This window comes from Rhineura floridana, chromosome 8 (assembly GCF_030035675.1).
Source record: "Rhineura floridana isolate rRhiFlo1 chromosome 8, rRhiFlo1.hap2, whole genome shotgun sequence".
Lineage (NCBI taxonomy): Eukaryota > Metazoa > Chordata > Lepidosauria > Squamata > Rhineuridae > Rhineura > Rhineura floridana.
Genome location: NC_084487.1, coordinates 33,178,246 through 33,205,401, shown reverse-complemented (window position 1 = coordinate 33,205,401; position 27,156 = coordinate 33,178,246). Strand labels below are relative to the sequence as shown.

General features: G+C 42.1%; 1 protein-coding gene across 2 annotated transcripts in view; it reads right to left on the bottom strand.

Annotated features, from left to right (window-relative positions):
- Positions 1–1,442: 1,442 nt before the first annotated feature.
- The window catches only part of TRIM24 (tripartite motif containing 24), a 116,910-nt gene continuing 91,196 nt past the window's right edge, over positions 1,443–27,156 (bottom strand). For both annotated transcript variants that reach the window (XM_061638819.1, XM_061638820.1), the window contains exons 15-19: positions 19,458–19,750; positions 17,491–17,626; positions 14,473–14,547; positions 2,854–3,003; positions 1,443–2,202 (exon numbers count right to left, since the gene is read on the bottom strand). In XM_061638819.1, the coding sequence (XP_061494803.1) occupies positions 1,993–2,202; positions 2,854–3,003; positions 14,473–14,547; positions 17,491–17,626; positions 19,458–19,750 (864 nt within the window). In that variant the 3' untranslated portion in view covers positions 1,443–1,992. The remainder of the gene's footprint in view (positions 2,203–2,853; positions 3,004–14,472; positions 14,548–17,490; positions 17,627–19,457; positions 19,751–27,156) is intronic.

Genomic DNA, 27,156 nt, shown 5'->3' with positions numbered 1-27,156 from the left:
ACAGACTGAAGCTTATATGGTAAGTTGTTGATTTTTTAAAAATGTGCCCAGCATCGTATTTAAACCAGGCTTGAAAAGGCTGCATAATTAGTGCAAATGTCTTGTCTCCCATTCATTCAAACCACTGTATGCACTAGGCAGAACTTGCTGAATAAGCCCACTGTTAGACACAATAAAACATAAACATGATGCTTTTTTTCCTCAAGTGATAGCTGGTGCTCTATGTATGTAGAGATGGCCTGAGAGCATGGGCTCCCTGTTTCAGCATTTGAGTGGCACAAGGCATGCAATGGCTTGCTCACTCTATTGTCACTGGTCATTTCACTCTCTTCTTCAGTACATTTATATTTCAGGTTGTTGAGGACCGGAAAGGAAAAGAATCTCAGTATACTTTGCACATAGCCATGCACTGAATTCCTCTGCAGGCTTCCTATCAGAAGAGATTGGAGCATCCAGTAGTGTCAAACATGGGCAGATTTACTTCCCCTGGCTTTGGAAGTCAATAGCAGCCATTCAGTTATTTGGGAAAAATTAAATTAAAAGGATGCAGGAAAGGAATTGTTGTGATGGAAGCTAAACCTGATGTTATTGACCCTGTTTTCAGGAACAAGGGCAAATTCTGTCTAGAGTAAGTTATCAATTTCTATGGGAGAAAGCCTGTGGATTCCAACTGGCAACTGTATTAGGGGAGGGCCATGGCACCCCATCTCCCTGTCCAGATCCTAGTAGTCCTACAGATTGAGGTAGGGAGGAAGTTGCTCCCCCACAACTGCATAACTGATTGGAACCTGCTTACTTTCTCATCCAGAAATCAATGAGTACTGCTGAGAACCAAGTATGCCCCTATTGTCCTATCAATTCTTATTCAAGCAGCAGTTAAGCCTGGCAATGAATATTCCAAGTGTCCAAAGACTATGAAGGGCCAGCTTTCCATCCTTCATCCTCAACAGAAGGAATTCTGTAGTTCTGTTTTAGAACCACATCATAATTACATGGAATTTCCTCATGGTATTTAAAGGGTATTTCATACTGTGAAAGTATACTCTATACCTGTTGTTAGTCCAGATAAAGGTTCCCATTTCAATGTTCATTTTGATGGAAAACTCAAAAGTTGAAGTGAGGATAAATTTAAAGACATTATCATCATCTTTGCAATCACTACGAAAAGCATCACATAGTATATTTTACTGCGCAAATCAGTATGTTTCTAATGAAAAATTCCAAGCCAATTTATGCTAGCAGTTTACACATTCTAAGAGAAGCAACAAAAAAGCAACTCTCTGAGTAGGTGTAATATAGGAGACTGTAATGATCAAATTCAACCCTAATATTTCCATAGATGGACTAAGATTTTCTAAATGCTTGCAATGCTAGCCAGCAGGAAATGACAATCCCTCATGGTATAAAATGTATCTCTATATGCCCACAATAAGACTCAAATGTCCATTTTCAAAGTACTTTAATTCATCTCCCCATTCCTTACATTTTAGGGCACAAGTAGCTCTCTGTGGGGGCAACTACAATTCTATTGTACCAGTTAGTATCCTACGCAATATCAAAGCATGTGCTTTTCTCTCCCCAATGGCTAATGGTTATGTACAGTACAAAGAACTGAAATTATGGCCAGGCACTTGCCTTGGATAAATTAGTATCTGGCAAAAATCACATTTTCTTGAAATGGCAAAATCTACACATTAAATTCATTTCCAACTTTTGTTTTTAACAAATCTTTTCTAAATAAAAGATTTGAACAGCTGTCACTTTAGAGTGGTGGCATAATGAATTTTCAAAAACAAGAATAAAATTTATAGAAATTTTCTAAAACCTCTTACAAGCCTCATTTTTTGACAGATTTGTACCAAGAGGAAAGGTAGGACTCCCAGTGAATGCCCATTTCTGTAGAAGTCAACGTGCTCATAAAATGTCCTCCAGAAAATGAATGTTGATAAATATTTAATTAAAAAAAACACCTTAGGAGTTCCTACAGCTGGTTCATTTAAAAAACTGACGTTCTTCCCATTTCAGGCGCTTTTTTCGGGGCTGTACAAAGTCATCATCAGAGTCATCTGTTGAGTCTGGATTATCTCTATCAGCACGGCAGTAAGGCTGGGCAGGGAATTTTTTGTCTGGAAAAAGGTTCTTCAGAAGTTCTTCAAAGTAGGCTTCCAGTTTCATGCCAGCATCAGCCACTTCTGAATCAGGCTGTTGGGGAAATTCAGTACACATTATAGGCTTTATATTTGCAGTGCCATATTAAAACAATTTGGGAAAAATGTAACAGTTAAAAGCCGCATATAAATGAACATGAAAAGATACCCCAAATGTGGCTAGATTCAACTAGTTTTAGTTGAATAAAACTCATCTTGTTCAAAATAAAATACAAGGACAATCAACATCTGGGTTAACAAATCAAATTATCTTGTGACTGTTGTACATTTGACAGTAGAATTATGTGAGCATGATTATGTTAGCACCTTAGTTACCCTATCACTTTTCGGCTAAGAGAGACCTTGTTCACACGTAGCAGCTTATGGCAGCAGAAGACATACCCAACCCACAGTATCCCAGATCATTTCTGTTCATGCTGGGCAGGTGTCATTTCTCTCCTCCTTGCAAATATCCCCTACTACTAAATATGTTAGCTTTAAGGAAGTTTATTCAGCTGTCATTTTATATCATGTCAACTCCAGTGCTGGCCACACATTATGAAAGAAGGGGACCTTTAATTATATTCTGTGTATTACTGGCTGCATGACTCTGCAAACTAAAATGGTATCCAGTTAGATATCCTAGCAACAATGAAGCTTTATTAGATACACACACACACATGGATACACGACAGTTTTTTCTAACCTCATTAAATTCAGCACAGTTTTGAAAGATCAGCCTGAAATCAGCTACAACATCTTCTGGTTTAATGTATAATGGGTGATGCACTTGCAATCTATTCTTGATAGTTGACAAGTCCATTGGCTTCTTAATTATTTTGTAGTAGTCAGGCACCTAAAAAAAAGAGATTAGTATTCTCAGAAATACTTTACTGTGCTTTTTGTTGCATTATCTGGGAAAGTGAAGATCTATAGGGCAGATCTTAAGCAAATGACTTGCTATGCATGGAGAGATAGATCTTATTTTATGAAAAATAAATGCAAAGAACATATTTCAAACATTAGTTTTTGCAATGTCTCCAAAAGACACATATAATTTAGCTAAGTTGGGTTTTTCTTTCTTAGATTTAAATTGATGCATAGGACAATGTTATTATCAACATCTAGTTGAGTTAAATGGGATTAACTGTCTGCAGCAATTGCACTTAGCGGCACATTGCCAATCTACTTCAGTCAAAACTGTTGGAATAAGCAAACTTGCATCTCCCCCCTGTAAAAAGGGAGATGTTCCTTCTAACTAATATTTGGGGAATATCTCTATGTACCTGTTTACAGTGATGTAGCTTCCTAAAGGGTGGGGTTACCTGGCTTCCTCCTCCTTTGTCTGAGGATATTGTAGATTCCTGCATATTCTCCATTATCCTTTAGCACAGGCTGCATGCCAGATGCTTTTCCATGAGCATAATCACCCCAAAATAGACTGAGACTACAGATTATTTCTGTCTAAGATAGAGCCTGTGTTTTTCTAAACATATGAAGGTCGTGAGTAAACATTCTTTATCTCTTTTTACCTAAGAAGACTCTGTGAGTTATTTGACTAACTAGTAGGTCTGAGGGAAAAGTGGGCTGATTTATTCTCAAAATCCACTGTTGTTACTAAATGCTTCTGCTAGAAAATAGAACTACATAATATTCCTAATTTTTCATTGGTTTTAAAAACAAAAAAACCACACAAAAGCTGGGTCTTGACCTTTACTTATCTCTGTTTTAGGCTAAGCATGGGATGTACACACCAGGGATATACAGTGCTATGTCCTGCTCTGTTGTTTTCCTAATGTCTATCTCTGAACAAGATGGTTCTTCTTTTAGTCATTTGCTGCTGCAGTTGAGCCAATGACAGCTTACAAATAATGGCTTCTGCACGACAATGGGACAACCTGTTTTAGCTCATACAGAGCAGGAACTTATTCATTTTATTTATTAGATTTATATCCTGCCCTTCTTCCCACTAGCAACAGGAAGGCTTCTATTATATGAAGGGCCCCTATAACAAATTGTTCCACATGAACTTCACATTAGACACAGGTCAGATGTACTATTTATGTCAAGAGCGAAGCTCATATGGAACAACTCATTTATTTCACCAATGAAGAAAATATACACTAGGTCATTAAGTTGTAGCTCCATGCCATGTACTCTTTCTAGATCTAGCCCGAAGTGACTGTGGAAGCTATTCTCGGGTTTTCAACAAATGGGAATGCAAATGAAAGTGCGCAGCATCATATTGGAGGAGAATGTTTCTGTGGATTTTTGGCAGTTATACTGGCTGACAATGTCAGGCAGAATTCTAAAACAAGGGGTGAAAATTGGAATCCAAATGCATGTAATTTATTTATTTGCGCATGACCTTTTTATAACCTGTCTCACTTATGGGAGGGAATCCCAAACTTAAACAGAAGTTGGCAGACTTCAGTTATGTGGCAGGCCTGGAGATAAATTATACTAAATTCTAATTAGAATGTTTTAATAATCTGTGGGAATAACAGCTAGTTCTGCAGAGGCTGTCTGATTTGGCATTATAGGGGGCCAGTTTAAAATATCTGGGAGTAATAGTCACAAAGGATCTACATCAACTCAAAAAGCATAAATGAAACTCTTACAGCTTGCCTGAAAGGGGACATTTTCTCCTGGAGATCCCTTAGCCTCTTATGGCTGGGAAATATCTCACCAATAAAGATGGCATTCCTACTAAAGCTATTATACTTATTCCAAAATTCTACCAGTCAATTTGCAGACTGAGTAGTTAAAGCACTGGCAGGCTATTATTGAGAGGTTTTGTCATAGTGCCAAGAAAGCTAGGACTGGCAGATTAGTGCTCTGTCTAGAGGGAAACTCAAGCTGGGCATCTGGGCAAGCTTAACCTGAAGTTATATTCTGAAGTGTTCTAAATGAACAAGTGATGCCATTATTAGAAATGATGAAGGAGGTTCATGAGTTAATATGGAATATGAGTTCTACAATGTGCGATGGAAACTTTAGTCCTTAACTGAAATAATTTTCTCCTGGATGATAGTCCACCAAGGGCAGGGCTGGCGCCAGAGGGGAGCCAGGTTAGGCCCTGGCCAAGGGCCCTTGTGGCCCAGAGGGGTCCCTCCTTAGGATGGGAAGGTAGTGCTTCCGTTCCATGATCCGTGGCAGTGTCGGGTTCTGCAACCTGATCTGCCATGGATCACAGAGAAGGAGCTCCCAGGCACCCCCTCACTACAGACAGCGTGGGCTTCAATAAACCCACACGCACGCTCCACTTACCTCTCCCATCAGTGTGAATGCTGTGTGCATTTTGCGAGCGTGCCTGCCATCACCCATGATAGCAGTGGGGGCTTCCCTAAAGGGCTGACACCCCTGCTGCCATCTTGGTTGATGTTATGTGCACAAGTCATTCACATGACATGAAAAGAAGGTGGGACATGTAGGCAGGCTCATTAGCCACATGCTGCCTGTTTTGGGGGGTGGTGTTGAGCTATGGTGCCATGGGCCTGGTGGAAGTTGGTGCCCAAGGGCCCAGTCATGCCTGGTGCCGGTCCTAATCAAGAGGGTCTTGTACACTGGATTGCAGCTAAATTCTTGGGGGGGGGAGTACTCTGCTTTGGTCATGTGCCCTCCAAAGTCCATTTCATGATGAGATAAAGAAAGATGTACCTGGAACCATGTAGATCTCACAGAAAAAGCAAGGAAAAATAGAAAACACAGATCTGCTCCCTCCAACAAAGGAAACCACAAAGTAGAATGAACAAATAACAGTGTATTGAAACATGTAAAAATAACAATCAAGAAGCAGTAACATGTTATAACAACCATCATATTATAAGATAAGAAATGGAAGAGTACATTGCCACAAACAAGTTAGGCAAAACAGAACCAAACCAGCTGAGCCACTCCCAAAAAGATTAAGGATGAGCCTTGATGGGCTATCATCCAGAAGAAAATTATTTCAGGTAAAGACCAAAGCCCCCTTCTCCCTAAATGATAGTTCATCAAGTGAGATGTACCCAAGCAGTTCCAGCCATTACTACAGAGGGGCATAAGATGACTGTATGAAAAATACAAGGATGCTTTGCCAAAGATATTGCATTCAACTCCGAAATGTCCCTGGCAGATGTAACTACCACCAAGAAGAGCACTTTGAAAGACAGGATCTGAAAAGGAACAGTATGGAGCAGCTCAAAAGGAAGACAGTGAGGCATGGACAAAACTTTGTGAAGATCCCAAGGCTACCTGCAAACCACTGGAGGATAGGATGCCACACCACCCTTCAGGAAACACTTAAATCAAAGGATGAGAACAAACCGTCTCTGATGAATGTAGCAACAGTGCCAGCGAGAGAGCAGACACTTGTCACAAGGTTTTAGCCTCTACACCATACAGAATCCTTTCTGAAGAAAACCAAGAATATGAGGAATACTGGCCTTGGTTAGGTGAACCTTCCTCCTGGAACACCATGCTATGGAATTCTGACAAGTACAACTGTAAATCCATCTTGTAAATCCATCTTCTGATTAGCAAGCAAGCTAGCTAAATGTGGGCTGGATGGAACAACTATCAGATGGATCCACAGTTGGCTACAGAATTGTACTCAAAGAATGCTGATCAATGGTTCCTTCTCAAACTGGGCAGAAGTAACAAGTGGGGTACCACAGAGCTTGGTCCTGGGCCCAGTGCTCTTCAACATTTTTATTAAAGACTTGGATGAGGAGGTACAAAGCATGCTTATCAAATTTGCAGATGATACAAAGTTGGGGGGCATAGCTAATACCGTGGAAGACAGAAACAAAATTCAAAGGGACCTTGATAGACTGGAGCATTGGGCTGAAAACAACAGAATGAAATTCAACAGGGATAAATGCAAAGTTCTACACTTAGGAAAAATAAACCAAATGACAGTTATAAGATGGGGGATACTTGGCTCAGCAGTACATGTGAGAAGGATCTTGGAATTGTCGTTGATCACCAGCTGAATATGAGCCAACAGTGTGATGTGGCTGCAAAAAGGGCAAATGCTATATTAGGCTGCATTAACCGAAGTGTAATTTCCAAATCGCGTGTACTAGTTCCCCTCTATTCAGCACTGGTTAGGCCTCATCTTGAATACTACGTCCAGTTCTGGTCTCCGCACTTCAAGAAGGATGCAGACAAACTGGAACGGGTTCAGAGGAGGGCAACAAAGATGATCAGGGGACTGGAAACCAAGCCCTATGAGGAGAGACTGAAAGAACTGGGCATGTTTAGCCTGGAGAAGAGAAGACTGAGGGGAGATATGCTGGCACTCTTCAAGTACATAAAAGATTGTCACATAGAGGAGGGCCGGGATCTCTTCTCGATCATCCCAGAGTGCAGGACATGGAATAATGGGCTCAAGTTGCAGGAAGCCCGATTTTGACTGGACATCAGGAAAAACTTCCTAACTGTTAGAGCCATATGACAATGGAACCAATTACCTAGAGAGGTAGTGGGCTCTCTGACACTGGAGGCATTCAGGAGGCAGCTGGACAGCCATCTGTCGGGAATGCTTTGATTTGGATTCCTGCATTGAGCAGGGGGTTGGACTCGATGGCCTTATAGGCCCCTTCCAACTCTACTATTCTATGATTCTAAGGACAGCGAGACACCAAGATGGTACCAATCACATTTCGTGAGAAACCAACCTTCTTCAGATAACACTGCTCAGTTGCCAAGATATCCTCAGCCAGACCAGATCTGGATGGTGGACTGGGTCAGAAGATCTGAATGAGGTAGAATAGTCCAAGGAGCCACCGTTGATAGCCAGAGCAGTTCTGAGAACCGAGGTTGATGCAGCCAGTACAGGGCTACTAGGCAAGTTCTGCCCTTTCCTCCTGCAGTTTTCTCAGAGTGCAAGCTATCAAGGGCATTGGAGGAAGGTCATAAAGGTGATCCGGAGGCTAAGCAACTGACAGAGCATCCACCACCTCTGCCTGTGCTGATGGGTAACAAGCGAAGAACTAAGGAACCTACCAATGGTGGGGAGGCAAACAGAGAAGAACATAAGAGTAGCCTTCTGGATCAGGCCAATGGCCCAACTAGTCCAGCATCCTGTTCTCACAGTGGTTAACCAGTTGCTCAGGGGAAACCTACAAGCAAACAGCACTCTCCCCTCTTGTAGTCTAAGAGAACGCTGGCAAACCAAATCTGGATCTGAGTGAACATCCTGGGACAATGCACCCAATCCTTGGCCTGAACTTGCTGATGACTTAGCCAGTCTTCTGTGGGATCCAGGCCCTCATTGCTCACACAGATTCAAGTCCATATACTTCTCCTATGAAAACAGCTAAGTGGGCTTTCATGGTTGTATTTCAGAGGAGGACATGACACATGTTGAACATCTGGATGAAGTGCTGGATGGCTAGTCTGGCCACCCTGAGCTATGATGCATTTCTGCCGATAACCACTGGCCTCAAATGAACTCAGAACAGCAATGGGCCCTCCATCCTGCGAGACTGGCATCCATGCTAATCACCATTTGGCTGGGATCCTTGAAGGATAGGCCCTGGTACAAATTGGCCATGGACATCCACTACCAGAAGGAGTCCTGGAGAGCTGCAGGCAGATGCAGGATAACGTTGAGAACAAATGATGTCTTACTGGTACAGAAGCAGGAACCACTGTAACATCCAAGTATGATTATGAATCAATGGGATAATCTGGATTGTTGATATGAACAGACCCAAGGCTCTTGCCAGAAACATCAAATCCACCGAAACTGAGGTAAGCAAAACTCCAGCAACCTCCTTGAGAGTCCCTATATGTTCTAGTGACAGGAGGACCAGGGCCACTTGTGTATCCAGGATCATCCCAAGGTGCTGAAGCCATTGAGTAGACACTAAATGACTCTTGGTCTCATTGACCAGGAACCCATGGGAAGTCAGAACCTGAAAGATGAGAAAAACATCCTGCTCCGCTTGTTGGGGACTGTCCAAGTGAATCAAAAGGTTATCAAGGTAGAGACAGAGATGGCCATCCTGAAGGTGAAGATAAGCTACCAGGGTGACCATCACTTCTGTGAAAAATCAGGGAGTGGATAGGAGTCCAAATGGCATTGCCCAATATTGATAATTATGAGGCCCATATGCAAAGCATAGGTATTTCCTGTGCAGTGAATGGATTGGAATGTGCAGTAGGCCTCTTTCAGGTCTATCAATGTGACATCCTGACCCTGTAGAGCAGCCTTGTCCAACCTTTGGGCCACAGATGTTGCTGGACTACAGTTCCCATAATTCCTGACCATTGGCCATGCTGGCTGGGGCTGATGGGAGTTGCAGTCCAGCAACATCTGTGGCCCAAAGGTTGGACAAGGCTGCTGTAGAGCATTCCTGATTGATGGGAGACTCCATCCTGAATATTCAATAATACACATACTGGTTTAGAAATTTCAGATCTAAGATGGCCTATGAAGACATCACATTTGGGCACCAAGAAGAAGATGGAGTAGACCACTAAGAACCATTCTTTGGGCTTCACCTCTATGATGGCCTGGATGAGTACACCTCTATGATGGCCTGGATGAGTAAGTAGAAGCTGTATCACTTCTGCCATCATCTGACACTTCTGTGAACAAGAAGATACAGGAGAAAGGGGAAAATGGTTGAGGGGAAATGATTGCATCGCATAACCTTCTTGAATCACTTCCAGCACCCACTGGTCTGCAGTGATATGACAATTCTGGGAGAACTGCAGAAGATGACCCCCTACAGAAAGGACATTGGCATCAGTACTTGTGAGATTGCTGTTGTGCTCTACCACCCTTAGATCCTGAGGTGGCAGAAGAGTGCTTACCTATGGATTTGTTATTACATTGGCCTGAAAATCTATTTGGGGCTCAGAATTGTTTATTTGACCAGTAATCTCGCACTCTTCCTGGATGATGATTGGGACAAAAGGACTGAAAGGAAGAATGGTAGGGTGCGTATCAGTGAAAGGGTCTTCTTTCATTACATAGAAGGGTTGCCAAAGCCAGTTTCCACTTCTCTTTTGGATCAATGAGGGCCTGATCACCGAAAAGCTTCAGGCCCACATATGGAGCAGTAGACAAGCTGACATGTGGCCTGGTGTCAGCATCCCAGTGATGAAGCCACAATGCTTGTCTGGTGACAATTTCAGCAACGTGAGATTGTGCAGAGAACTGAACCACATACAAATTTGCATCTGCAGCAAAAGCCACCACCCTATGAAGCTTCAGCAGTGTCTTCAGGACCCTATCAGGATCCTGGGAGGGGAGTCTAACAAATCATTCAACCAAACTATAACCCAGGAAAAAGGGATGCTCTACAGGCAGACCTGACAGACAAGGCAGTGGCCTCATGGGATTTGCAAAGAGCATAGTCTAGGAGTGATTCCAAGGCACCTTTAAATTGGGAATCCCCCTCTTTAGGCACCAAAGAGTAGGGCCATCTACACCAAGAACCTTGAATATGTCCATGAATGCGGGTTCTAAAGAATAGAACTGATTGGTAAAAACAGGCACCTGTCTACACTGAAGAGGAGCATCCTATTCACCTTGGCCGACTTTCTTGAAGGGTGGAGAAATAGGAACTGAACTAATTGAAGACTTGGATGCCTTCAAAATAGATGCCCCCTTGGATGGGGCAGGAGGAGGTTCTGATGGAAGAGCATTCAAGTCTAGTGCCTCCAGCAACTTACAAAGGAGAGGCAAAAAATGTTCAGTGTGAAACAAACCATGAGAAGAAGCCTCTTCTGTCTGAGCCCTCACTCCACTCTCCTTCATCACACTCAGGTTCCATGAAAGGATTGTATAACAGGATCAAGAGGATCCTTGACAGGAATAGTAGACATAAGTCCCCTGGAAACTACAAATGGATCTGGTAATGGAGCATTGCCCTCCTCTGACGAATGCCCCACATATGTTCTTGGCATAGTCTTGTACACAAGCTGTGCACTCTTAGGATGCTTAGAAGCTGAAGGGTTAAGAGTAACCTGCTGGTTAACTTGGGCTGCTTGCTGGACGACTTAGTTAATAGAGGAGGTGGCCAGTAAGGAGGGACCCAGGGCTAAGGCAATGGTTCTCTGCTGAGTGGAACAGCGAAGAGTCCCAACAGACTGGTTAGGAGCTAACAGCTCCGAGGAGAGAGCTCCAATATGAGCCAGAGATTATGGGGTTAAGTGAAAAGGCTGCACTTGAAGCAGAGGAGGAGGATTTGACTGTGACAAGATAGGTGGTGGTGGGAAAGGCCTTGCCTGTTCCACAGGGAAGAGAAGTAGAGTGATATGAAGGAACAGCCTGGTGCAAAGGCAACCCCTCTCCAATCCACAAACTCTTCACAGTCCTTCTCTGAAGAAGCAGTAGGAGAATCAAACAGAGTGATGAACTTAGGGTTAATACTAGTGTCCTCATCTGACAAAGGCCCTATCACCAACAGGACAGGGGTTGGTTCACGGTGGAACCATATGGCTCTTTGAGGCAGACTTAACAGGGTGCTTGACCTTTGAAAAACTTTCAAATGGAACCTCTGACTGGGCCGCAAAAGCTCTGGTATCTAAAATGGCTGCTGCTGTCATATTAGTCTCAGTGACAGGTTTCAAAATGGCGGCCATCTTATTTTGGGTGGGTTTCAAATGGTGGATATTGACTTTTAGGTGGGCTCTGCGACTGATGGGACAGAAGCCTCCTTGTGTTTATTTTTTTTAAGGGTTTTCCAAGGAGCCGGATTCCCATCCAGTATGTCCCTTGGTTGGGGGTGAAGGCTGCTAAGATGGAGGCATGCAGGCAGAGCCTGAAAGCACTGCTGTGGAAAACCGGTTCCTGAAACTCAGCATCCTGGCCACTAACAGTTGGAGGATAGATAGCCATCATTGCTCATACTCATGCAGAATGGGATGCGGAGATTAAAAATTTAGAAAACCCCCAAGTACAGTGCACCAAGCAGCAGGCACTAATTCGGCCCCAAACCACCCATTCTTGCTCCGATCAATTCAAGCAAGGGAAGAGAGAAGCAGGCAGGAAAAGTACATCTTAATGGAAAGAAAACCAACAAAAGGTGTTTTGCTTTCTTTCTACAGTCAACACAAATGGGGTGATGGAAAGGTACTGTGAGAAGAATACCAATATGGAAGGGGACAGGAACACTCAGGACACTGAGGAAAATTCAGACAAAAAGACACACCAAAAAAACACCAATCATACAGGAAGAAACACACAGAAAGCTAATAATTAAAAGCAGAAGAGACCAAGGTGAGAAGATTATTAGAGCTAAGGGAAACACATCTGCTTAGAAGATGAGGCAAGAAATAGACTGTGGAGGTCACATGACAGAAGAGACCTACTCTCCCGTCACCCCGAATTTAGCTGCAACTACCCACACTTCTCAATTCTGGAGAGGTACAGAGACTTTAAGAATTGGAAAGAGGCAGGAATCTGTCAGATAAGAGGTCTTTTTGAGAATGGGAAACCAATAGGCAGAAAAAGCACTGCTTTGGGGTTATAATGTCAATTGGCTATGTAAGCTTAAAGTGCAAAACCTTGCTAGAGAGTTGGACAGGTTTCCTGTATAGAGTTCCTGGACAGTATTTGAAAATTAATGTTTGCAGCAGACAGAAGGAAAGGCACAGCTTCGCTTATTATAGCTGACTGATGGATTTCAATGTGGGCAAGCTAAAGAGTTGAAAATAGCTTGGGAGACAGAATTTGCGGTGACCATATCGGATGCAGTGTGGAAGAGTGTTTGGAGATGGACCCCCTTCAAAACAGTTTGTCATCAAGCTGGCATATTGCTGGCACCTAACCCCAGTATAAGCTACATCAACAGTAATGTCTCAAACTCACATGTTGGAGGAGCATGCTGATTCATATGTGGTGCCACTGTCACTATATATCTGTCTTTTGGGACTTGTAATAGGAACATATTTGAAAAATTGTGAACTAATCAATCTCCAAATCTGTTCCATCCTCCTTTAACAATGGCCATCCTAGCTTGAGATGATGGGAGTTGGAGCCCAACAACATCCGAAGGGTCACAGAGTCCCCAAGCCTGTCCTTAAGTGATCTAATGTAACATGGTTTTTTTTTTGTATTTTGTAAGCAAAGCTGAAAAGTTTGAAACTGCCAATCCTGCCTAATGCTAGGCTGTATCCAACACTGCAGCTCAGTTCATTCAACAAACTTCTGTGCATGCAACAGAACTTCCTCTTTCTCTTCTTTCTCCACCAGCTCTCAGTATGTCCTCAAAATCAAAATCACCCCCAAAATCAGATTTTTGGAGAATGTGGGGGTCGAGAGGAAACAGAAGTCTCAGTGTGTGAGTGGAACTACCCTTGCACAGCGTTAGATACAACCCGCTGTACTTGCAATTGGCATCCATTTATTGTTACTCATAAACTTGTGGAACAAAAAAAATTCCACAAAAAATGATGTTCTGTTTTAATATATTTTAAAGTCTGTTTTCATGATGTTTTAAGGTGTGTTTGTGCTTTGGTGAAAGTTGGACAGTGAAAAAAGTGGATAAGAGAAAAATCAATTCATTTGAAATGCGGTGTTGGAGGAGAGCTTTGTGGATACCATGGACTGCGAAAAAGACAAATAATTGGGGTTAGAACAAATTAACCCAAAACTATCATTAGAAGCTAAAATGATGAAACTGAGGTTATCATACTTTGGACACATAACGAGAAGATATGATTCACTAGAAAAGACAATAATGCTGGGAAAAACAGAAGGGAGAAGAAAAAGAGGAAGGCCATACAAGAGATGGATTGATTCCATAAAGGAAGTCACAGATCTGAACTTACAAGATCTGAAGAGGGTGGTTCATGACAGATGCTATTGGAGGTCACTGGTTCATAGGGTCGCCATAAATTGTAATAGACTTGAAGGCACATAACAATAATAATAACAACAACAACAGTGCCTTCCTCAGTTGTGCTGAACTCACCCCACCTGTCTACTCTTACGCCTTGGGTGTTTGCTCCTTCCTGTTTATGCATGTTGACTGTGCATGTTGGCACATAACAACAACATAGTAAAACACATTCTGCATGGTCCTTGGTAGCATTTACTTCAACGACATGCAATATCTTACTTCAACGACATGCAGTATAAAGATGTACAGATCAGAAACTCAACTGGTGCATCAGTAATTTTTTTCCTTCAAAAAATAGTTAACAACTGTACTGAAATATGAGATTCAAATGATGTCCTGCTTAGCATCAACGTTCATTCTCTCTCTCTCTCTGTTGAAAATATGCTGCACTGACATATGGAGAATAGTTTGTTGAACAAGTAATGAATACTAACACAATTCTTACAAAATGTCAATGGCAAATAAAGTGACAACCATACCGTGGGAGGGACTGGATCTTGAAAAGCAAGGCTCATTTCATGGCAGTAAAGGTACAGGAGTAATCTTTCACATTTCTGCACAGTGGGAGAAATGACCACAGTTACTCAGAACACCAACCTGAAGAGCTAGAACAGCAATGCAGTCTTAGAAAAATGCAGTTTCTAACTATGGCAGAGAGCCTGCTGAAATTCTGACATTGTGAGATTTCCCCAGCCCTGCCTTTTCCTTCAATGGACTATTTAAGCTACTATCACATCATTTTCAAGATGTACTGATAAAAGGACTAGACAGACAGACAACTACCCTGGTTCTCATGTAATGTTAAGCCAAACCATGGCTGTGTCAATTAGCAAATTTGTGGGTTCTCAGAGGAAAAATCATGGCTGCTGTACTCATCCCTGGTCCTGCTGCACTATCTAGAGCTAAGCCATGGTTTGACTTAGCGTTACTTCTGATCCTGGGCTTGTAGCTTGTCTTCCCAGACAAACCAAGAGCAGTGAGCCAAGAATAAACCTTATTATACAGCCACAAGAGTGGCTGTACACTATGGTCAGCATGGATTTTTCACATTCCACAATATTAAATTGAAAATAGCCCAGCCATGCCATTCTGATGCTTCCCATAAGCTCATTTTAAAACAAAACATTACAAAACATATAGTCCTGAACTCAGAAACGCTTGCTTAACAACCCTGTAAATTTTCATGGCGATACACAAAACAGTCAGAGAGAATTGACAGTACAAAGTGTAAAAAGAGAGAGAGAAAACTAGACCCATTTTGGACTTTTTACTGTCAGAGTTCTCATAATTTGTTGAAATTAATTAAAAATCAGCCATATTCACAGAGTACCTGTAATTCTATTACTGTCCTTGCCCCACACTCTGACCTTCATCTTCTGCAGTTTAAAAGTAGAAAAAATGCCTAGCAGATTTTTAATTAATTTAAGAAATTTAGCACTGAAGTCAATGATAAACCCAGGAGTGCTCAGTAAGAACCAATTGTCAGTGTTCTAAAAGCCAGACTCACAGCTGCTTGGCTTGGCTAATAAAGGGCCCATACCCACACCAGACCTTTATTTCACTTTAGACAGTCATGGTTTCCCCCAAAGAATTCTGGGAAGTGTAGTTTGTAAAGGGTGCTGAGAGTTGTTCGGAGACTGCTATTCCCCTGACAGAGCACCAATGGGCAGAGTGGTTTAACAGTCAGCAGCTCTGACTGAAGCTCTGTGAGGGGAAAGGAAAGGGGTTTCCTCTCTGCCCAGTGCCTGCCCACCCACCCAATCTCCTTCTCTCCCCTTCCTCTTCCTCCCTGTAGTGGCAACACCTGCAATCAGTCCAAATAACAGAAACAAGACATGTGCTGTGCTGATCTTGTTTTAGCAGGGAGGAAGCAACAATATTAAGACAGTTGATAGAGTTCAGATAGTTACTTTAAATTTGTTTGATTTACTTTGCAATTTTAGTTAAGTTTCCTATAGTAAATCATTTTATTTTGCTTCTGTTTCTGTGAATATGTGAAGTACAGCAATAATGTGCAACACTAAAAAAACTCCAAAAACAATTGTGGAATAATGGCACTGACTATTCTGCAGAATAGTCTCCAGTGGACATCAGGAGTGTCTCAGTTTGCATATGATAAAACAGTGGGAGGTGAAATATATTATAGCAAAATGCTATGTGCTCTATGTTTTTAATTGAACATGCCCACCTTTCCTTAAGTGGAATGGTTTAAGCATTTCAGGCTGAAAAATGCATCTTGGGCAGGCCAAGTTTGTTTTTTCCAACAGCTAGAGTCATTGTTTAAGTAGCAACATGTTGTAATCAGACTGATTTTACATCAGACTGCAGTTTCAGAGTCAACTGTTAATGCACCCAAAATAGAAATAGAACATAACCTCCAGTTTGAAACACAAAAGGCTGTCTTCACCATTATATGGCACTGACCAATAAAAATGCTATGAAATTAATAAAAATAAATTTGACACAGATTTCTAGGATGAATAATGAGAGAAATATAATTTTCTAGGTTAGATTCTCTGTAGAAACAGTAGTAACACAGGAAAGAAGCAAAGTAAGAACACCACCAACAAACATTCAAAAATGTAATTCTCCATCTTTGGAGATGGCAGTGTTGCCACCACTCACCATATGCTGAGGCACATGTTATCAAATTATTCCAAGCTACACAGGAAGTGGATTGGACTGTGAAAGACCAACCCAAATTGTGTTTGCATTTTGACATATGTGTAGGGCAGTACAGTATCTCAAGAGAGGAGGTCAGGTCTCTTGCTGCCCTGGTGGCATTCACTATAGCTGTCCAATTTCCCTGCTTTTTAAAGTTTGATAGAAATATCTGTTGGCTATAGGTATGTTATTAAACTGCAAGTTTTTTTGCCTATTAGTGAATCTACTCAAGGTTTGTCCCTGGTGGAAGCAAGCTATGACCCTGGGTTTGGATGTAATACTGAGCCAAACCATAGCTAAACTCTGGGTAGTGTAGCAGGAGCAGGACGGACAGACAGAGCAAAGTGGTGGTGATTTTTCCTCTGAGTACCTGCACATTCACCTGTTTTATTCTTAGTCATGGTTTGGTTTAGTGTTATGTGCACATTGGGCCAATGTGTGTACCTCAGAGAATGCGTGTTCCACTAAGTAATTAGTATATTTCCTAAAACTATGAAAAAAATGTAGACATTGCAACTTAAATACTCCACACCTGATACACATTTTAATGGATCTTCAACCATTTTCCAAGTAAAGGACACTCAGGAAAGATGTTCAAATCATCTGGCAGAGGAACACACTGTTCTAATTTCAAGTGCAGTTTAAACACAAGAGGAAGTGTCATAGATCTCCTTTGTCCATGCCTTGCTGTTTACAAGAGTGAAGTTTTAATATGCGTTCATTGAGATTCTTAAAACTTCTGATATCAAAAATACAAATATAGTACCAATATAACATTATTCAAGAAGTAGCCACAAAACACAAACAATTCAATTCAATGACTGTGTTCTCACCCTCCGATCTATAGGTGCTAATTCCATATTGCCTTCCAGTTTTCGTTTTTCTTCAGTTATATGACTTGGACCATCACAATCATATTCTACTTCTGGTTTGGACAAATCATGGCAGAATGTACAAATCCATTCTCCGCTATGCAAAAGAGAAGACAGACGGCCATCAATCCATGATGTGAATGCTTCTAGGCAACTCTTTTATGTACTATTTATAATGAGTTTTAGAAGAAGATAAGGTTCAGAGGAAGTCAACTGATAAAGATATGCCTTTATTTCAGCAATTTTACAATTACTTCACCCAAACACCATTTGTCATCTCATTATCAGAATGTTTTGTGGAGGGTGGTGAGGAAGACAAATTGTATGGAGTGACCTCATTATTTTTTTATTTTTTTATTTATATCCCGCCCTTCCTCCCAGCAGGAGCCCAGGGCGCCAATTATGCTTCCTACCTCGCTTCTCTCAGAGGGGTTCACGCTACCTTTTCCTTTTACTTTAGAAAGAAAATTATAATAGTAAAAGACTACTGCCATACAATGTTCCCATGTGTCTACAGCTCTCCCTTCTCCTCAGCAAGGAGGAAAGAACACGGCTACACGGTTGGGGAAAGTAATTTGCTGGGAGGCTTCTCTAAAGAGTGAAGGGACATGGCTTGCCATTCCCCCGCCAGCTTCAACAAGTGGACCTCCACTAAAACTGTCTTCTCACCAGCTCCTTAGACAAGGAGTGAATGAAGTATTCTGCCACTGTCCAAAGAAGCACTATTTTTATTTATTTATTTGATTTATATCCCACCCTTCCTCCCAGTAGGAGCCCAGAAAGTCTATCATGCATTAAAGGTCATGGGTATTTCCTGGATTAAAAATGGGAAGTAAATGGGGAAAGTTGAACACTGCCATTGAAGTCTACCTGTTCTTGCTTAAAAGCAAAACAGAAGAGACCCCTACGAGTAGCAGCATTGGATGGCAGAACACAAGCCCTGGAGAAAGCAGAAATACTTTCCCCCAAAAATGATTTTCTCAGTATGTAAAATGTCTCCCTTGGCCTTATTATATTGGGATGACTACATTTTTGATCTGAGGACTCCACTAAAGATTGGCCAGTTGTCCAAAGGCTTCATGCCACAGGTGAAAACACACAGACACATTCAGATAAGTAGACACACATACATGCACACATTCAGAGGAACGTCTCCTACCACAGTGTTGCTATGGGGAGAAAAAACAGGCTTAGGAAACAGGAAGGAGCACTCCTCGTTTTCTCTCATTTTAACATAAGAAAGTATCTGGTTTTCCTCCAGGAGGTCTTAGAGTGCAGGAAACAGGGAGACATGCTCCTTCCTGTTTCCTAAGTCTCTAAGTTCATCTTGCAATGGCGCCACACCAGAAGAGGCGCTTTCCCAGAATACATTGTGTGTGCGTGCACATGATTGTGGGAGGGGCTGTTGGGCCACCAGAAATGGTTTCAAGGGGCAGATCTGGGCTGCGGATTCACCACTCCTGCTTTATATATAAAAAAGTCAGTTTTGACTTTTATAAAGGATTCTGTTACAGCATAACAATATTCTAGTCAATTTGGTTCTGTGATAACAGGATACCCAATGTTTATTTACCATTTTTTAAAAAATCGATTAAAATAACCAATGTAGTGTAACAACAATATATTTCAAAAAGAACTTATAATAAGAACAAATGCAGCATTAGAACATCAGCAGCGCTAAATAAATGCCAACAAGAACCTCATCACTGACACACTGGGAAGGGCTGGTAAAATTCGAAAGCCTTCACCAATTGCCACAGAGCACTTTGTAGGAATGACATTCCAAGACTCTCCACAATAGCAAAGAATGTGTTCACATACCCAAAGACTGAACATAATAGTGAGAGCTCCTGTTTAGCTTTAAAACCAGAAAATGACTTAAATAAATAAATATCTGAGCTCATGCCACAGAATCTGGCTGTTTTTACCTTGGAAAATTCCTGAGTGTGGGAACATGACAAGAAAGGTGGAACACTTTAGGACATTTATCACAACACAAAAGCTCTCCTCCGTTCTGACACACTGCACACCAGTCCTCATTGGGGTCATCATCTTTCCTGCTGTCTCCAACATGAGGAGCCCCTATCCATGCTGCCTTGCCACTGGATGGCTGGTCACCTGTACTGTCTGGTGCTTCAGTTCTTAAGGCGGTTGCTTCACGTGAGCGATTACGATTGGTATTCAACAACAATGAGGTAAGCAAAGTTCCTGGAAACCTCGTCTGTAATAAAAAGGAAAAAAAATGCCTAATATAACATCATGTTTATATAGTGTATTAATAAGAGGAAGTTATGATCTAGATAATTGAATCAACTACTGTAACTGAATGAACATATGGCTTTAGAAAGAACCTCCAGAATAAAAAAAACCACTTTGAATGTTTAGACCTTGACTGCAGAAGAGAAGATAGCATCATCACAATCAAAATGTATTGCCTGCCTTTCACCTGAAGGTTCCAGAGTGGGTCACAACTGTTTTAAATACATTAAAAACAGTTAAAAACAACATAAAACCATATCACAAAAAAATAGGGTGGGTCCTAAAATATATATCAGGTGTCAAATGCCATGGTAGAGGTGTGTCAAAACCTGCACAGTGAAGTTGCCAGATGCACTTCTGTGGGGAGGGAGTTCCAAAACGTAGGGCTGGCATAGGGAATGTCCTCTCCCAGGCCACCCCCCCCCAAGCTTCTGAAGGTGGTAGAGCTACCAAAAGCCCCCCTCTTGTTGTTCAGGGCTTTAAACACTAACGTGAGCCCAGAAATGAACTTGCAACCAATGCAAATGTTTTAAAACAGGGGTTACATGAGTTCTACAGGGAACCCCAGCCAGTACCTGCATTTTGGACCAGTTGAGGTTTCCGAGTTGTCTTCAAGGCAAGCTCCACATAGAGCGGGTTGCAATAATCCAATCTGGAAGTTACCAGAGCATGGGGTACTATGGCCAAGTTATCCCTATCCAAAAGGGGCCGAAGCTGGAAAAAGGTACTCCTAGCCACGGAGGCCACCTGAGCCTCCAGTGACAATGCTGGATCCAGGACTACCCCTAAGCTGAGAACCTGCTTGTGATGCCCCTGTATTTTGATAACTGTAAATATGGTAAGTGCAGGATTATTAAAGTATACATGGTAAGTGCTGGAGAATGCTGTATGATGATTGGCTGAGCGTTTGAGTGGCTGAAGGTATAAATGAGAGGATGAGAGTTAGGAGTCAGTTGGTTGTTGTGGGTTGTGGTTGGTTGAAGTGGAGTTTGGGAGTTCTGTTGGAGTTGGTTGTGGGTTGGATTGTATTAGGCTGGTATTGAGGCAGATTATATGTGACTAGAAACATAATGAGTAACACAATATATGAAACCATACACTTGTTAAATATCCCATAAGTAATCTTGTTATTTCCTGGTGTTTAAAAATAAATATTTTCTTTGTTTACCAAAAGCCTAATCCAAGGCGGAGAAACAGTATCAAATGGTGGAAGCGGTGAAGAGATAGTGTTTCATCAAGTATCCAGGGCAACCCAGTGCTGTATTCTTTATAGGCACAAAGATACAGGGGGGTTGTGGCCTGCAAGTGCACCCAGACACAAAGTAACAATAAGCCAGAAGGGGACTAAGGCAAAGTCCTAAGGCAATATTGTGAAATAGGGAGTGGCTGGTGGTGCTGCCTAGCAGTGGGATCTTGCGAGATCTGTGCTACAGCCGGTGAGAGAACAAATAAAACCCAGGATCCTGACTGGAGGGACCTGACAGGTGGTGGTCTGAGGTGGGATCCTGACACTGCTCCTTTCAAGGGAGAGCAACCCCAATCAGAACATCTTCCCATCTCCCAGACATGAAAACTCTGAGCACTTAACTCCTGTCATTTCAAGATTGAGTCTGATTTAACTGGCCCACATCCAGCCCATCACTGCCTCCAAGCACTGGTTCAACACCTCAACCACCTCTCCTGATTCAGATGGAATAGAGAGGTAGAGCTGGGTGTCATCTGCCTATTGATGGCACCTTACTCCAAATCTCCTGATGACAGTTCAGTGGCTTCATATAGATGTTAAATAGCATGGGGGACAAGATGGAACCTGTGGAACACCACAGGACATGCCGTTCCCATGGACAGTTCACAGGACAGTAGACTCCCATAACTTCTTTTTGGAATGTCTCTGGATGTATGAGTGGAACCATTGAAGCATTGTGTCAAGGGGGCAGGTAGCTGGCCATACTTCTTCAACAGCTTGTCCACAATCTCAGGGTGCAATAATAAAAACTGATTCAATACAGATGGAACAGTGCCCTGAATGCCTCCATTGGACTTGCTCTAACTGTGGCATCCAACTCTGTCCAAATTTGAGCAATTCTATCCCTAAATTGCTTTGCAAAATTGTTACAGCAGGCCTCCAAGGGTGTCACAGCAACAGTCTCTTGGCCAGATGACAAAAGCTCATTCACCACTCGGAAAAGCTCTGCCAGGCTGCTACTTGCAGACACAATGGTGGCAGGGAAGTATGCCTTCTTTGTCGTCATCAATGCCATGTGGTAAGAAAGATGGTGCAACCTTTCCTATGTTTGTTCAGGTTTGGACCAAGATTTACATCATCTGTGCTCCAGATGTTGACCCTCCTGTTTCATTGCACACAGATCACTGGAGTACCAAGGTGACCTACATGCTCCAAAGCAAAAGCAGGGACACTCAGGAGCAATCGTATCGAGGGCTCTACACATCTTACAATTCCAAAGAGAGACAAGAGCCTTGACAGGAGCATCAGCCATATCAGCCAGAAAATTCCCCAGAGCATTCAGGAATCCATCAGATTCCACAAGTCTCCGAGGGCGGACTGTGACATCACAAGAATATGTAAGTATGTAATCCTGGTTCTCCTGATGTTTATTTGCTAACATTATTTATGTATTTATTTGATTTATATCCCGCCCTTCCTCCCGGCAGGAGCCCATTTATCCTTATTTAGTAAGCAGAGAGGGGAGGGGTAAAATGCAATGTTAGGGAGTGAGTGTCTGGCGTGAATGTTTCTGATTGGATGTTGGATTCTCTGGTTGGAGGGAGGGAATGAGTGTTTGTGTTTAAAATATACTGGGAGGTCTTGTCAGTTAAGTGGTTGCTTTATTCTGGGCTTTGGATAGATAGATTAGGAATTGTGTTAGAGGGTGGTGGCTACTCTGGGAAGGGAAGAAATTTAGTTAGTGTAGCGTTATATTGTATCAGAGCTTATTTCTATCTGTAAGGTTTAAAAATATTCCTCTGAAAATAATAAAGTATCATTTTGTTTTTTATTGTTCCATATTCATGCCTATGCTTGGTTACTATATACCATAAATATTAGTCAGGGGGGTGTTGAATAAACAAATGGAACTAATTCTAATACAATCTACTATATCTCTTGGCGAATACTAAGCAGATATTTCATTCTAAAACTGGTGGCAGCTTTATTCCATATGGGTATCCCTTGAAGGAAAGGTTTGCTACACATACAACCTAGCAATAAATATTACCACAGTGGGTTAGGGGCAGTGGTGTGCTGGAGCCAGCTGGTACTGGCTCGCCAGAGCCGATCGTTAAAATTTCAGGAATTTTGCGAGCCGGTTGTTAAACAGGCTTGTGGTCTCTCTTCCTAAGGCGTCTCCCCATTTTGCTTTGCAGCAGGAGGCGGCGGCGGTGGGGAGGTGCAGGTGAGAGCTTTGCCCAAGTGCTGCCTCTTTGCCCGGCCCCCTCGCGGGCAGCCTCGCTTGCAGGGACGGAGGGAGCGGCCCCACTGGCCCCCTTGCAGAAGCCACTTCTGCCCCCGGGGTGAGGAGCGCCTATTGCCAAAGAGGGGCTCTGGAGCACGCCATTCCCTGTTGCTTGGCTGTGGTAGTCTGGGTGGGGCTTCCATTCGCCTCCCCCCACCCAGGGTCCACCTGCGGGGGGGGGGGCTTAGGCAATTTCCTGGGTGGGGGCACCTCCTTTTTGTCCCTTCCCTGGGCAAACTTTGACTGGTGGTGGGTAAGAGCTCTGCCCTGCATCACCTCAAGATCATTGAAAGGCAGTGGGGCACCTTTCACCAGGGCCTGCTTTCTTTAAACCTGGGAGAAACGACTAGTGGATAGATTGCCTAGGGTTAGGAAGGAAGGAAATGTCATGGATTTCCAAGTTTACTTGCTTCCTTTGAAGTACAACTGACAGTGCATCTCAGTGCACGTCTACTCAGAAGTAAGCCCCATTGAGTTCGACGGGACTTACTCCCAGGTAAATGTGTGCAGGACTGCAGCCAGGTAAGAGGGCTAATCCCACCCCAAATATGGGGCCTGTTGGAACAACAACTGTGTGTGTGTATTGCAGAGCAGAATTGTTGTGTTCTGAAAACAGTCATTCTTAAAGATTTTGCTCTGGCTCATGCATTAAATCTTGCCTATTTAAAAAGACTTCTCAGTATCCTTAGGAATATGAGAATGTCAGTAGCTCTTTTCCTCTCCTCTCTAATCCTTCATTTCCCATTGCTGACATTTTTAGGGTACCTAAACATTGAAAATAACCCTGTTATTTTTTCTTTAAATGCATCTTTCCTAAAGCTGCTTGCATACTTTTGCATTATAATTTTTAAAAAGGCAATAGGTCTCTTCCCCCACTTTTGCTTCACTTAAAAAAACAACACATTTTGACTTCTCTTCCCCCCTCCTCAATTTCTCCCCACAGAAGGTAGCCTCTCCCCCCCTGCAGAACTACAGATTGCTTTATAAAGTATTACGCACCCCTTTTAATTGAAATCCATAGCATGCGACCATCAACTCCATTAGTAGAATTAATCTGAATAGATGGCACTAAACACGCAAGATGGTGGGGTTGAGAGAGCTGGTAGAGAAGGTTTGACTGGCACATGTGTGCGCACACACACACACACACACACCAGCATAAGGAATTGGCCCACAAAATATTTGGGGGGGTTGAATGAAACGTTGACATCCATAAAAATATAATATAAATTTGACATGCATAAAAATGTAAAATGTATCTGCAGTTACGGTGTGGAGGGAGGGGGAAAATAATGTTCCACCAAAGTAAATGTAAAGGGCCACGGAAGTGTTACCAGAATAGCTTTGAGAAGACAACTGTTGCCAAGGTAGGAAAGGAAAGGGAGAGACAGAAAGAAGAGTGAGGGGTGGTGACATTCAGGGTATTTTAAAACACCATTGGATTAACTGGAATGACATTCTAATCCCAGCTGGACTTCAGTAAAACTGCAATTTTGGTGGGTTATGAAAGGATATTTTTGTCCGTATGGTATCTGTTGCAGCCTCCTGGATTGACAAAGTGCCCCTCTCCACCCCACCCCTTTGTTGTTGTTATGTGCCTCCAAGTTGACTACGACTTATGGCGACCCTATGAATCGGTGACCTCCAAGAGCATCTGTCATGAACCACCCTGTTCAGATTTTGTAAATTCAGGTCTGTGGCTTCCTTTATGGAATCAATCCATCTCTTGTTTGGTCTTCCTCTTTTTCTACTCTCTTCTGTTTTTCCCAGCATTATTGTCTTCTCTAGTGAATCATGTCTTCTCATGATCTGTACAAAGTATGATAACCCCAATTTCATCATTTTAGCTTCTAGTGACAGTTCTGGTTTAATTTGTTCTGACACCCAATTATTTGTTTTTTTCACAGTCCATGGTATCTGCAAAGATCTCCTCCAACACATTTCAAAGGAGTTGATTTTTCTCTTACCCGCTTTTTTCACTGTCCAACTTTCACATCCATATATAGAGATCGGAAATACCATGGTCTGAATGATCCTGACTTTAGTGTTTAGTGATATATCTTTGCATTTAAGGACCTTTTCGAGTTATCTCACAGCTGCCCTTCCCAGTCCTAGCCTTCTTCTGATTTCTTGACTATTGTCTCCATTTTGGTTAATGACTGTGCCAAGGTATTGATAATCCTTGACAAATTCAATGTCCTCATTGTCAGCTGTAAAGTTACATAAATCTTCTGTTGTCATTACTTCAGTCTTTTTGATGTTCAGATGTAGTCCTGCTTTTGTGCTTTCCTCTTTAACTTTCATCAGCATTCATTTCAAATCATTACTGGTTTCTGCTAGTAGTAAGGTATCATCTGCATATCTTAAATTATTGATATTTCTCCCTCCAATTTTCACACCTCCTTCATTGGTCCAATCCTGCTTTCCGTTTGATATGTTCTGCGTATAGATTAAATAAATAGGGTGATAAAATACACCCCTGTCTCACACCCTTTCCGATGGGGAACCAATCAGTTCCCCCATATTCTGTACTTATAGTAGCCTCTTGTCCAGAGTATAGGTTGCACATCAGGACAATCAGATGCTGTGGCACCCCCATTTCTTTTAAAGCATTCCATAGTTTTTCATGATCTACACAGTCAAAGGCTTCGCTGTAATCTATAAAGCACAGGGTGATTTTCTTCTGAAATTCCTTGGTCCATTCCATTATCCAACGTCTGTTTGTGATATGATCCCTGGTGCCTCTTCCCTTTCTAAATCCAGCTTGGACGTCTGGCATTTCTCACTCCATATATGGTAAGAGCCTTTGTTGTAGAATCTTGAGCATTACTTTACTTGCATGGGATATTAAGGCAATAGTTTGATAATTACTGCATACCTTGGGATCCCCTTTCTTTGGAATTGGGATGTATATGGAACGCTTCCATTCTGTGGACCATTGCTCAGTTTTCCATATTTGTTGACATATTTTTGTCAAAATTTGGACAGATTCAGTCTCAGTAGCTTGTAGCAACTCTATTGGTATGCCATCAGTTCCTGGTGATCTGTTTCTTCCAAGTATTTTAAGAGCAGCTTTCTCCTCACATTCTGAAATTTCTGGTTCATCATACTGTTCCTCCATGAATGAATCTGTCATCCTGGCATCTCTTTTATAGAGTTCTTCAGTGTATTGCTTCCATCTTCATTTTATTTCATCTCGGTCAGTCAGTGTGTTCCCCTGTTGATTATTCAACATCCCTACTCTTGATTTAAATTTCCCTTTCATTTCTCTAATCTTTTGGAACAGGGCTCTTGTTCTACCCTTTTTGTTGTCCTCTTTTATTTCTATACAGTAACTATTGTAATAGTTCTCTTTGTCCCTACGTACTAGTTGCTGTATTGTTGCATTTAGGATTCTGACTGTGTTTCTATCTCCTTTTGCTTTCCTTCTCTCTTTAACCATTTTAAGAGTTTCTTCAGTCATCCCATAGAGGTCTTTCTCTCTTTTTAACTAGAGGTATTGTCTTTTTGCATTCTTCCCTGATAACGTCTCTGACTTCATTCCATCGTTCTTCTGGTTCTCTGTCAACTAAGTTTAAAGCCTCAAACCTGTTCCTTATTTGATCAATTGGCTATATGGAATTTACAATAAAGAGTAATGTATATTTTATTATTTGTAAATTTTGTGCTACACATCCTTTATATCAGTAAAATTTATAATAAACTTATGTACGTATATATATTGCATACATTTTTTTTGGAGAGCCGGTTGTTAAACATTTACCAGCACACCACTGGTTAGGGGTATCCAGGATTGCCCACATATAAGAGTGGGATACTGTGGAGTGCCCAGGTGTGGAGTGGAAATATTGCACATAAGGTTGGGAAGTGCTGAATAGCCTCTGTACATGTGTAA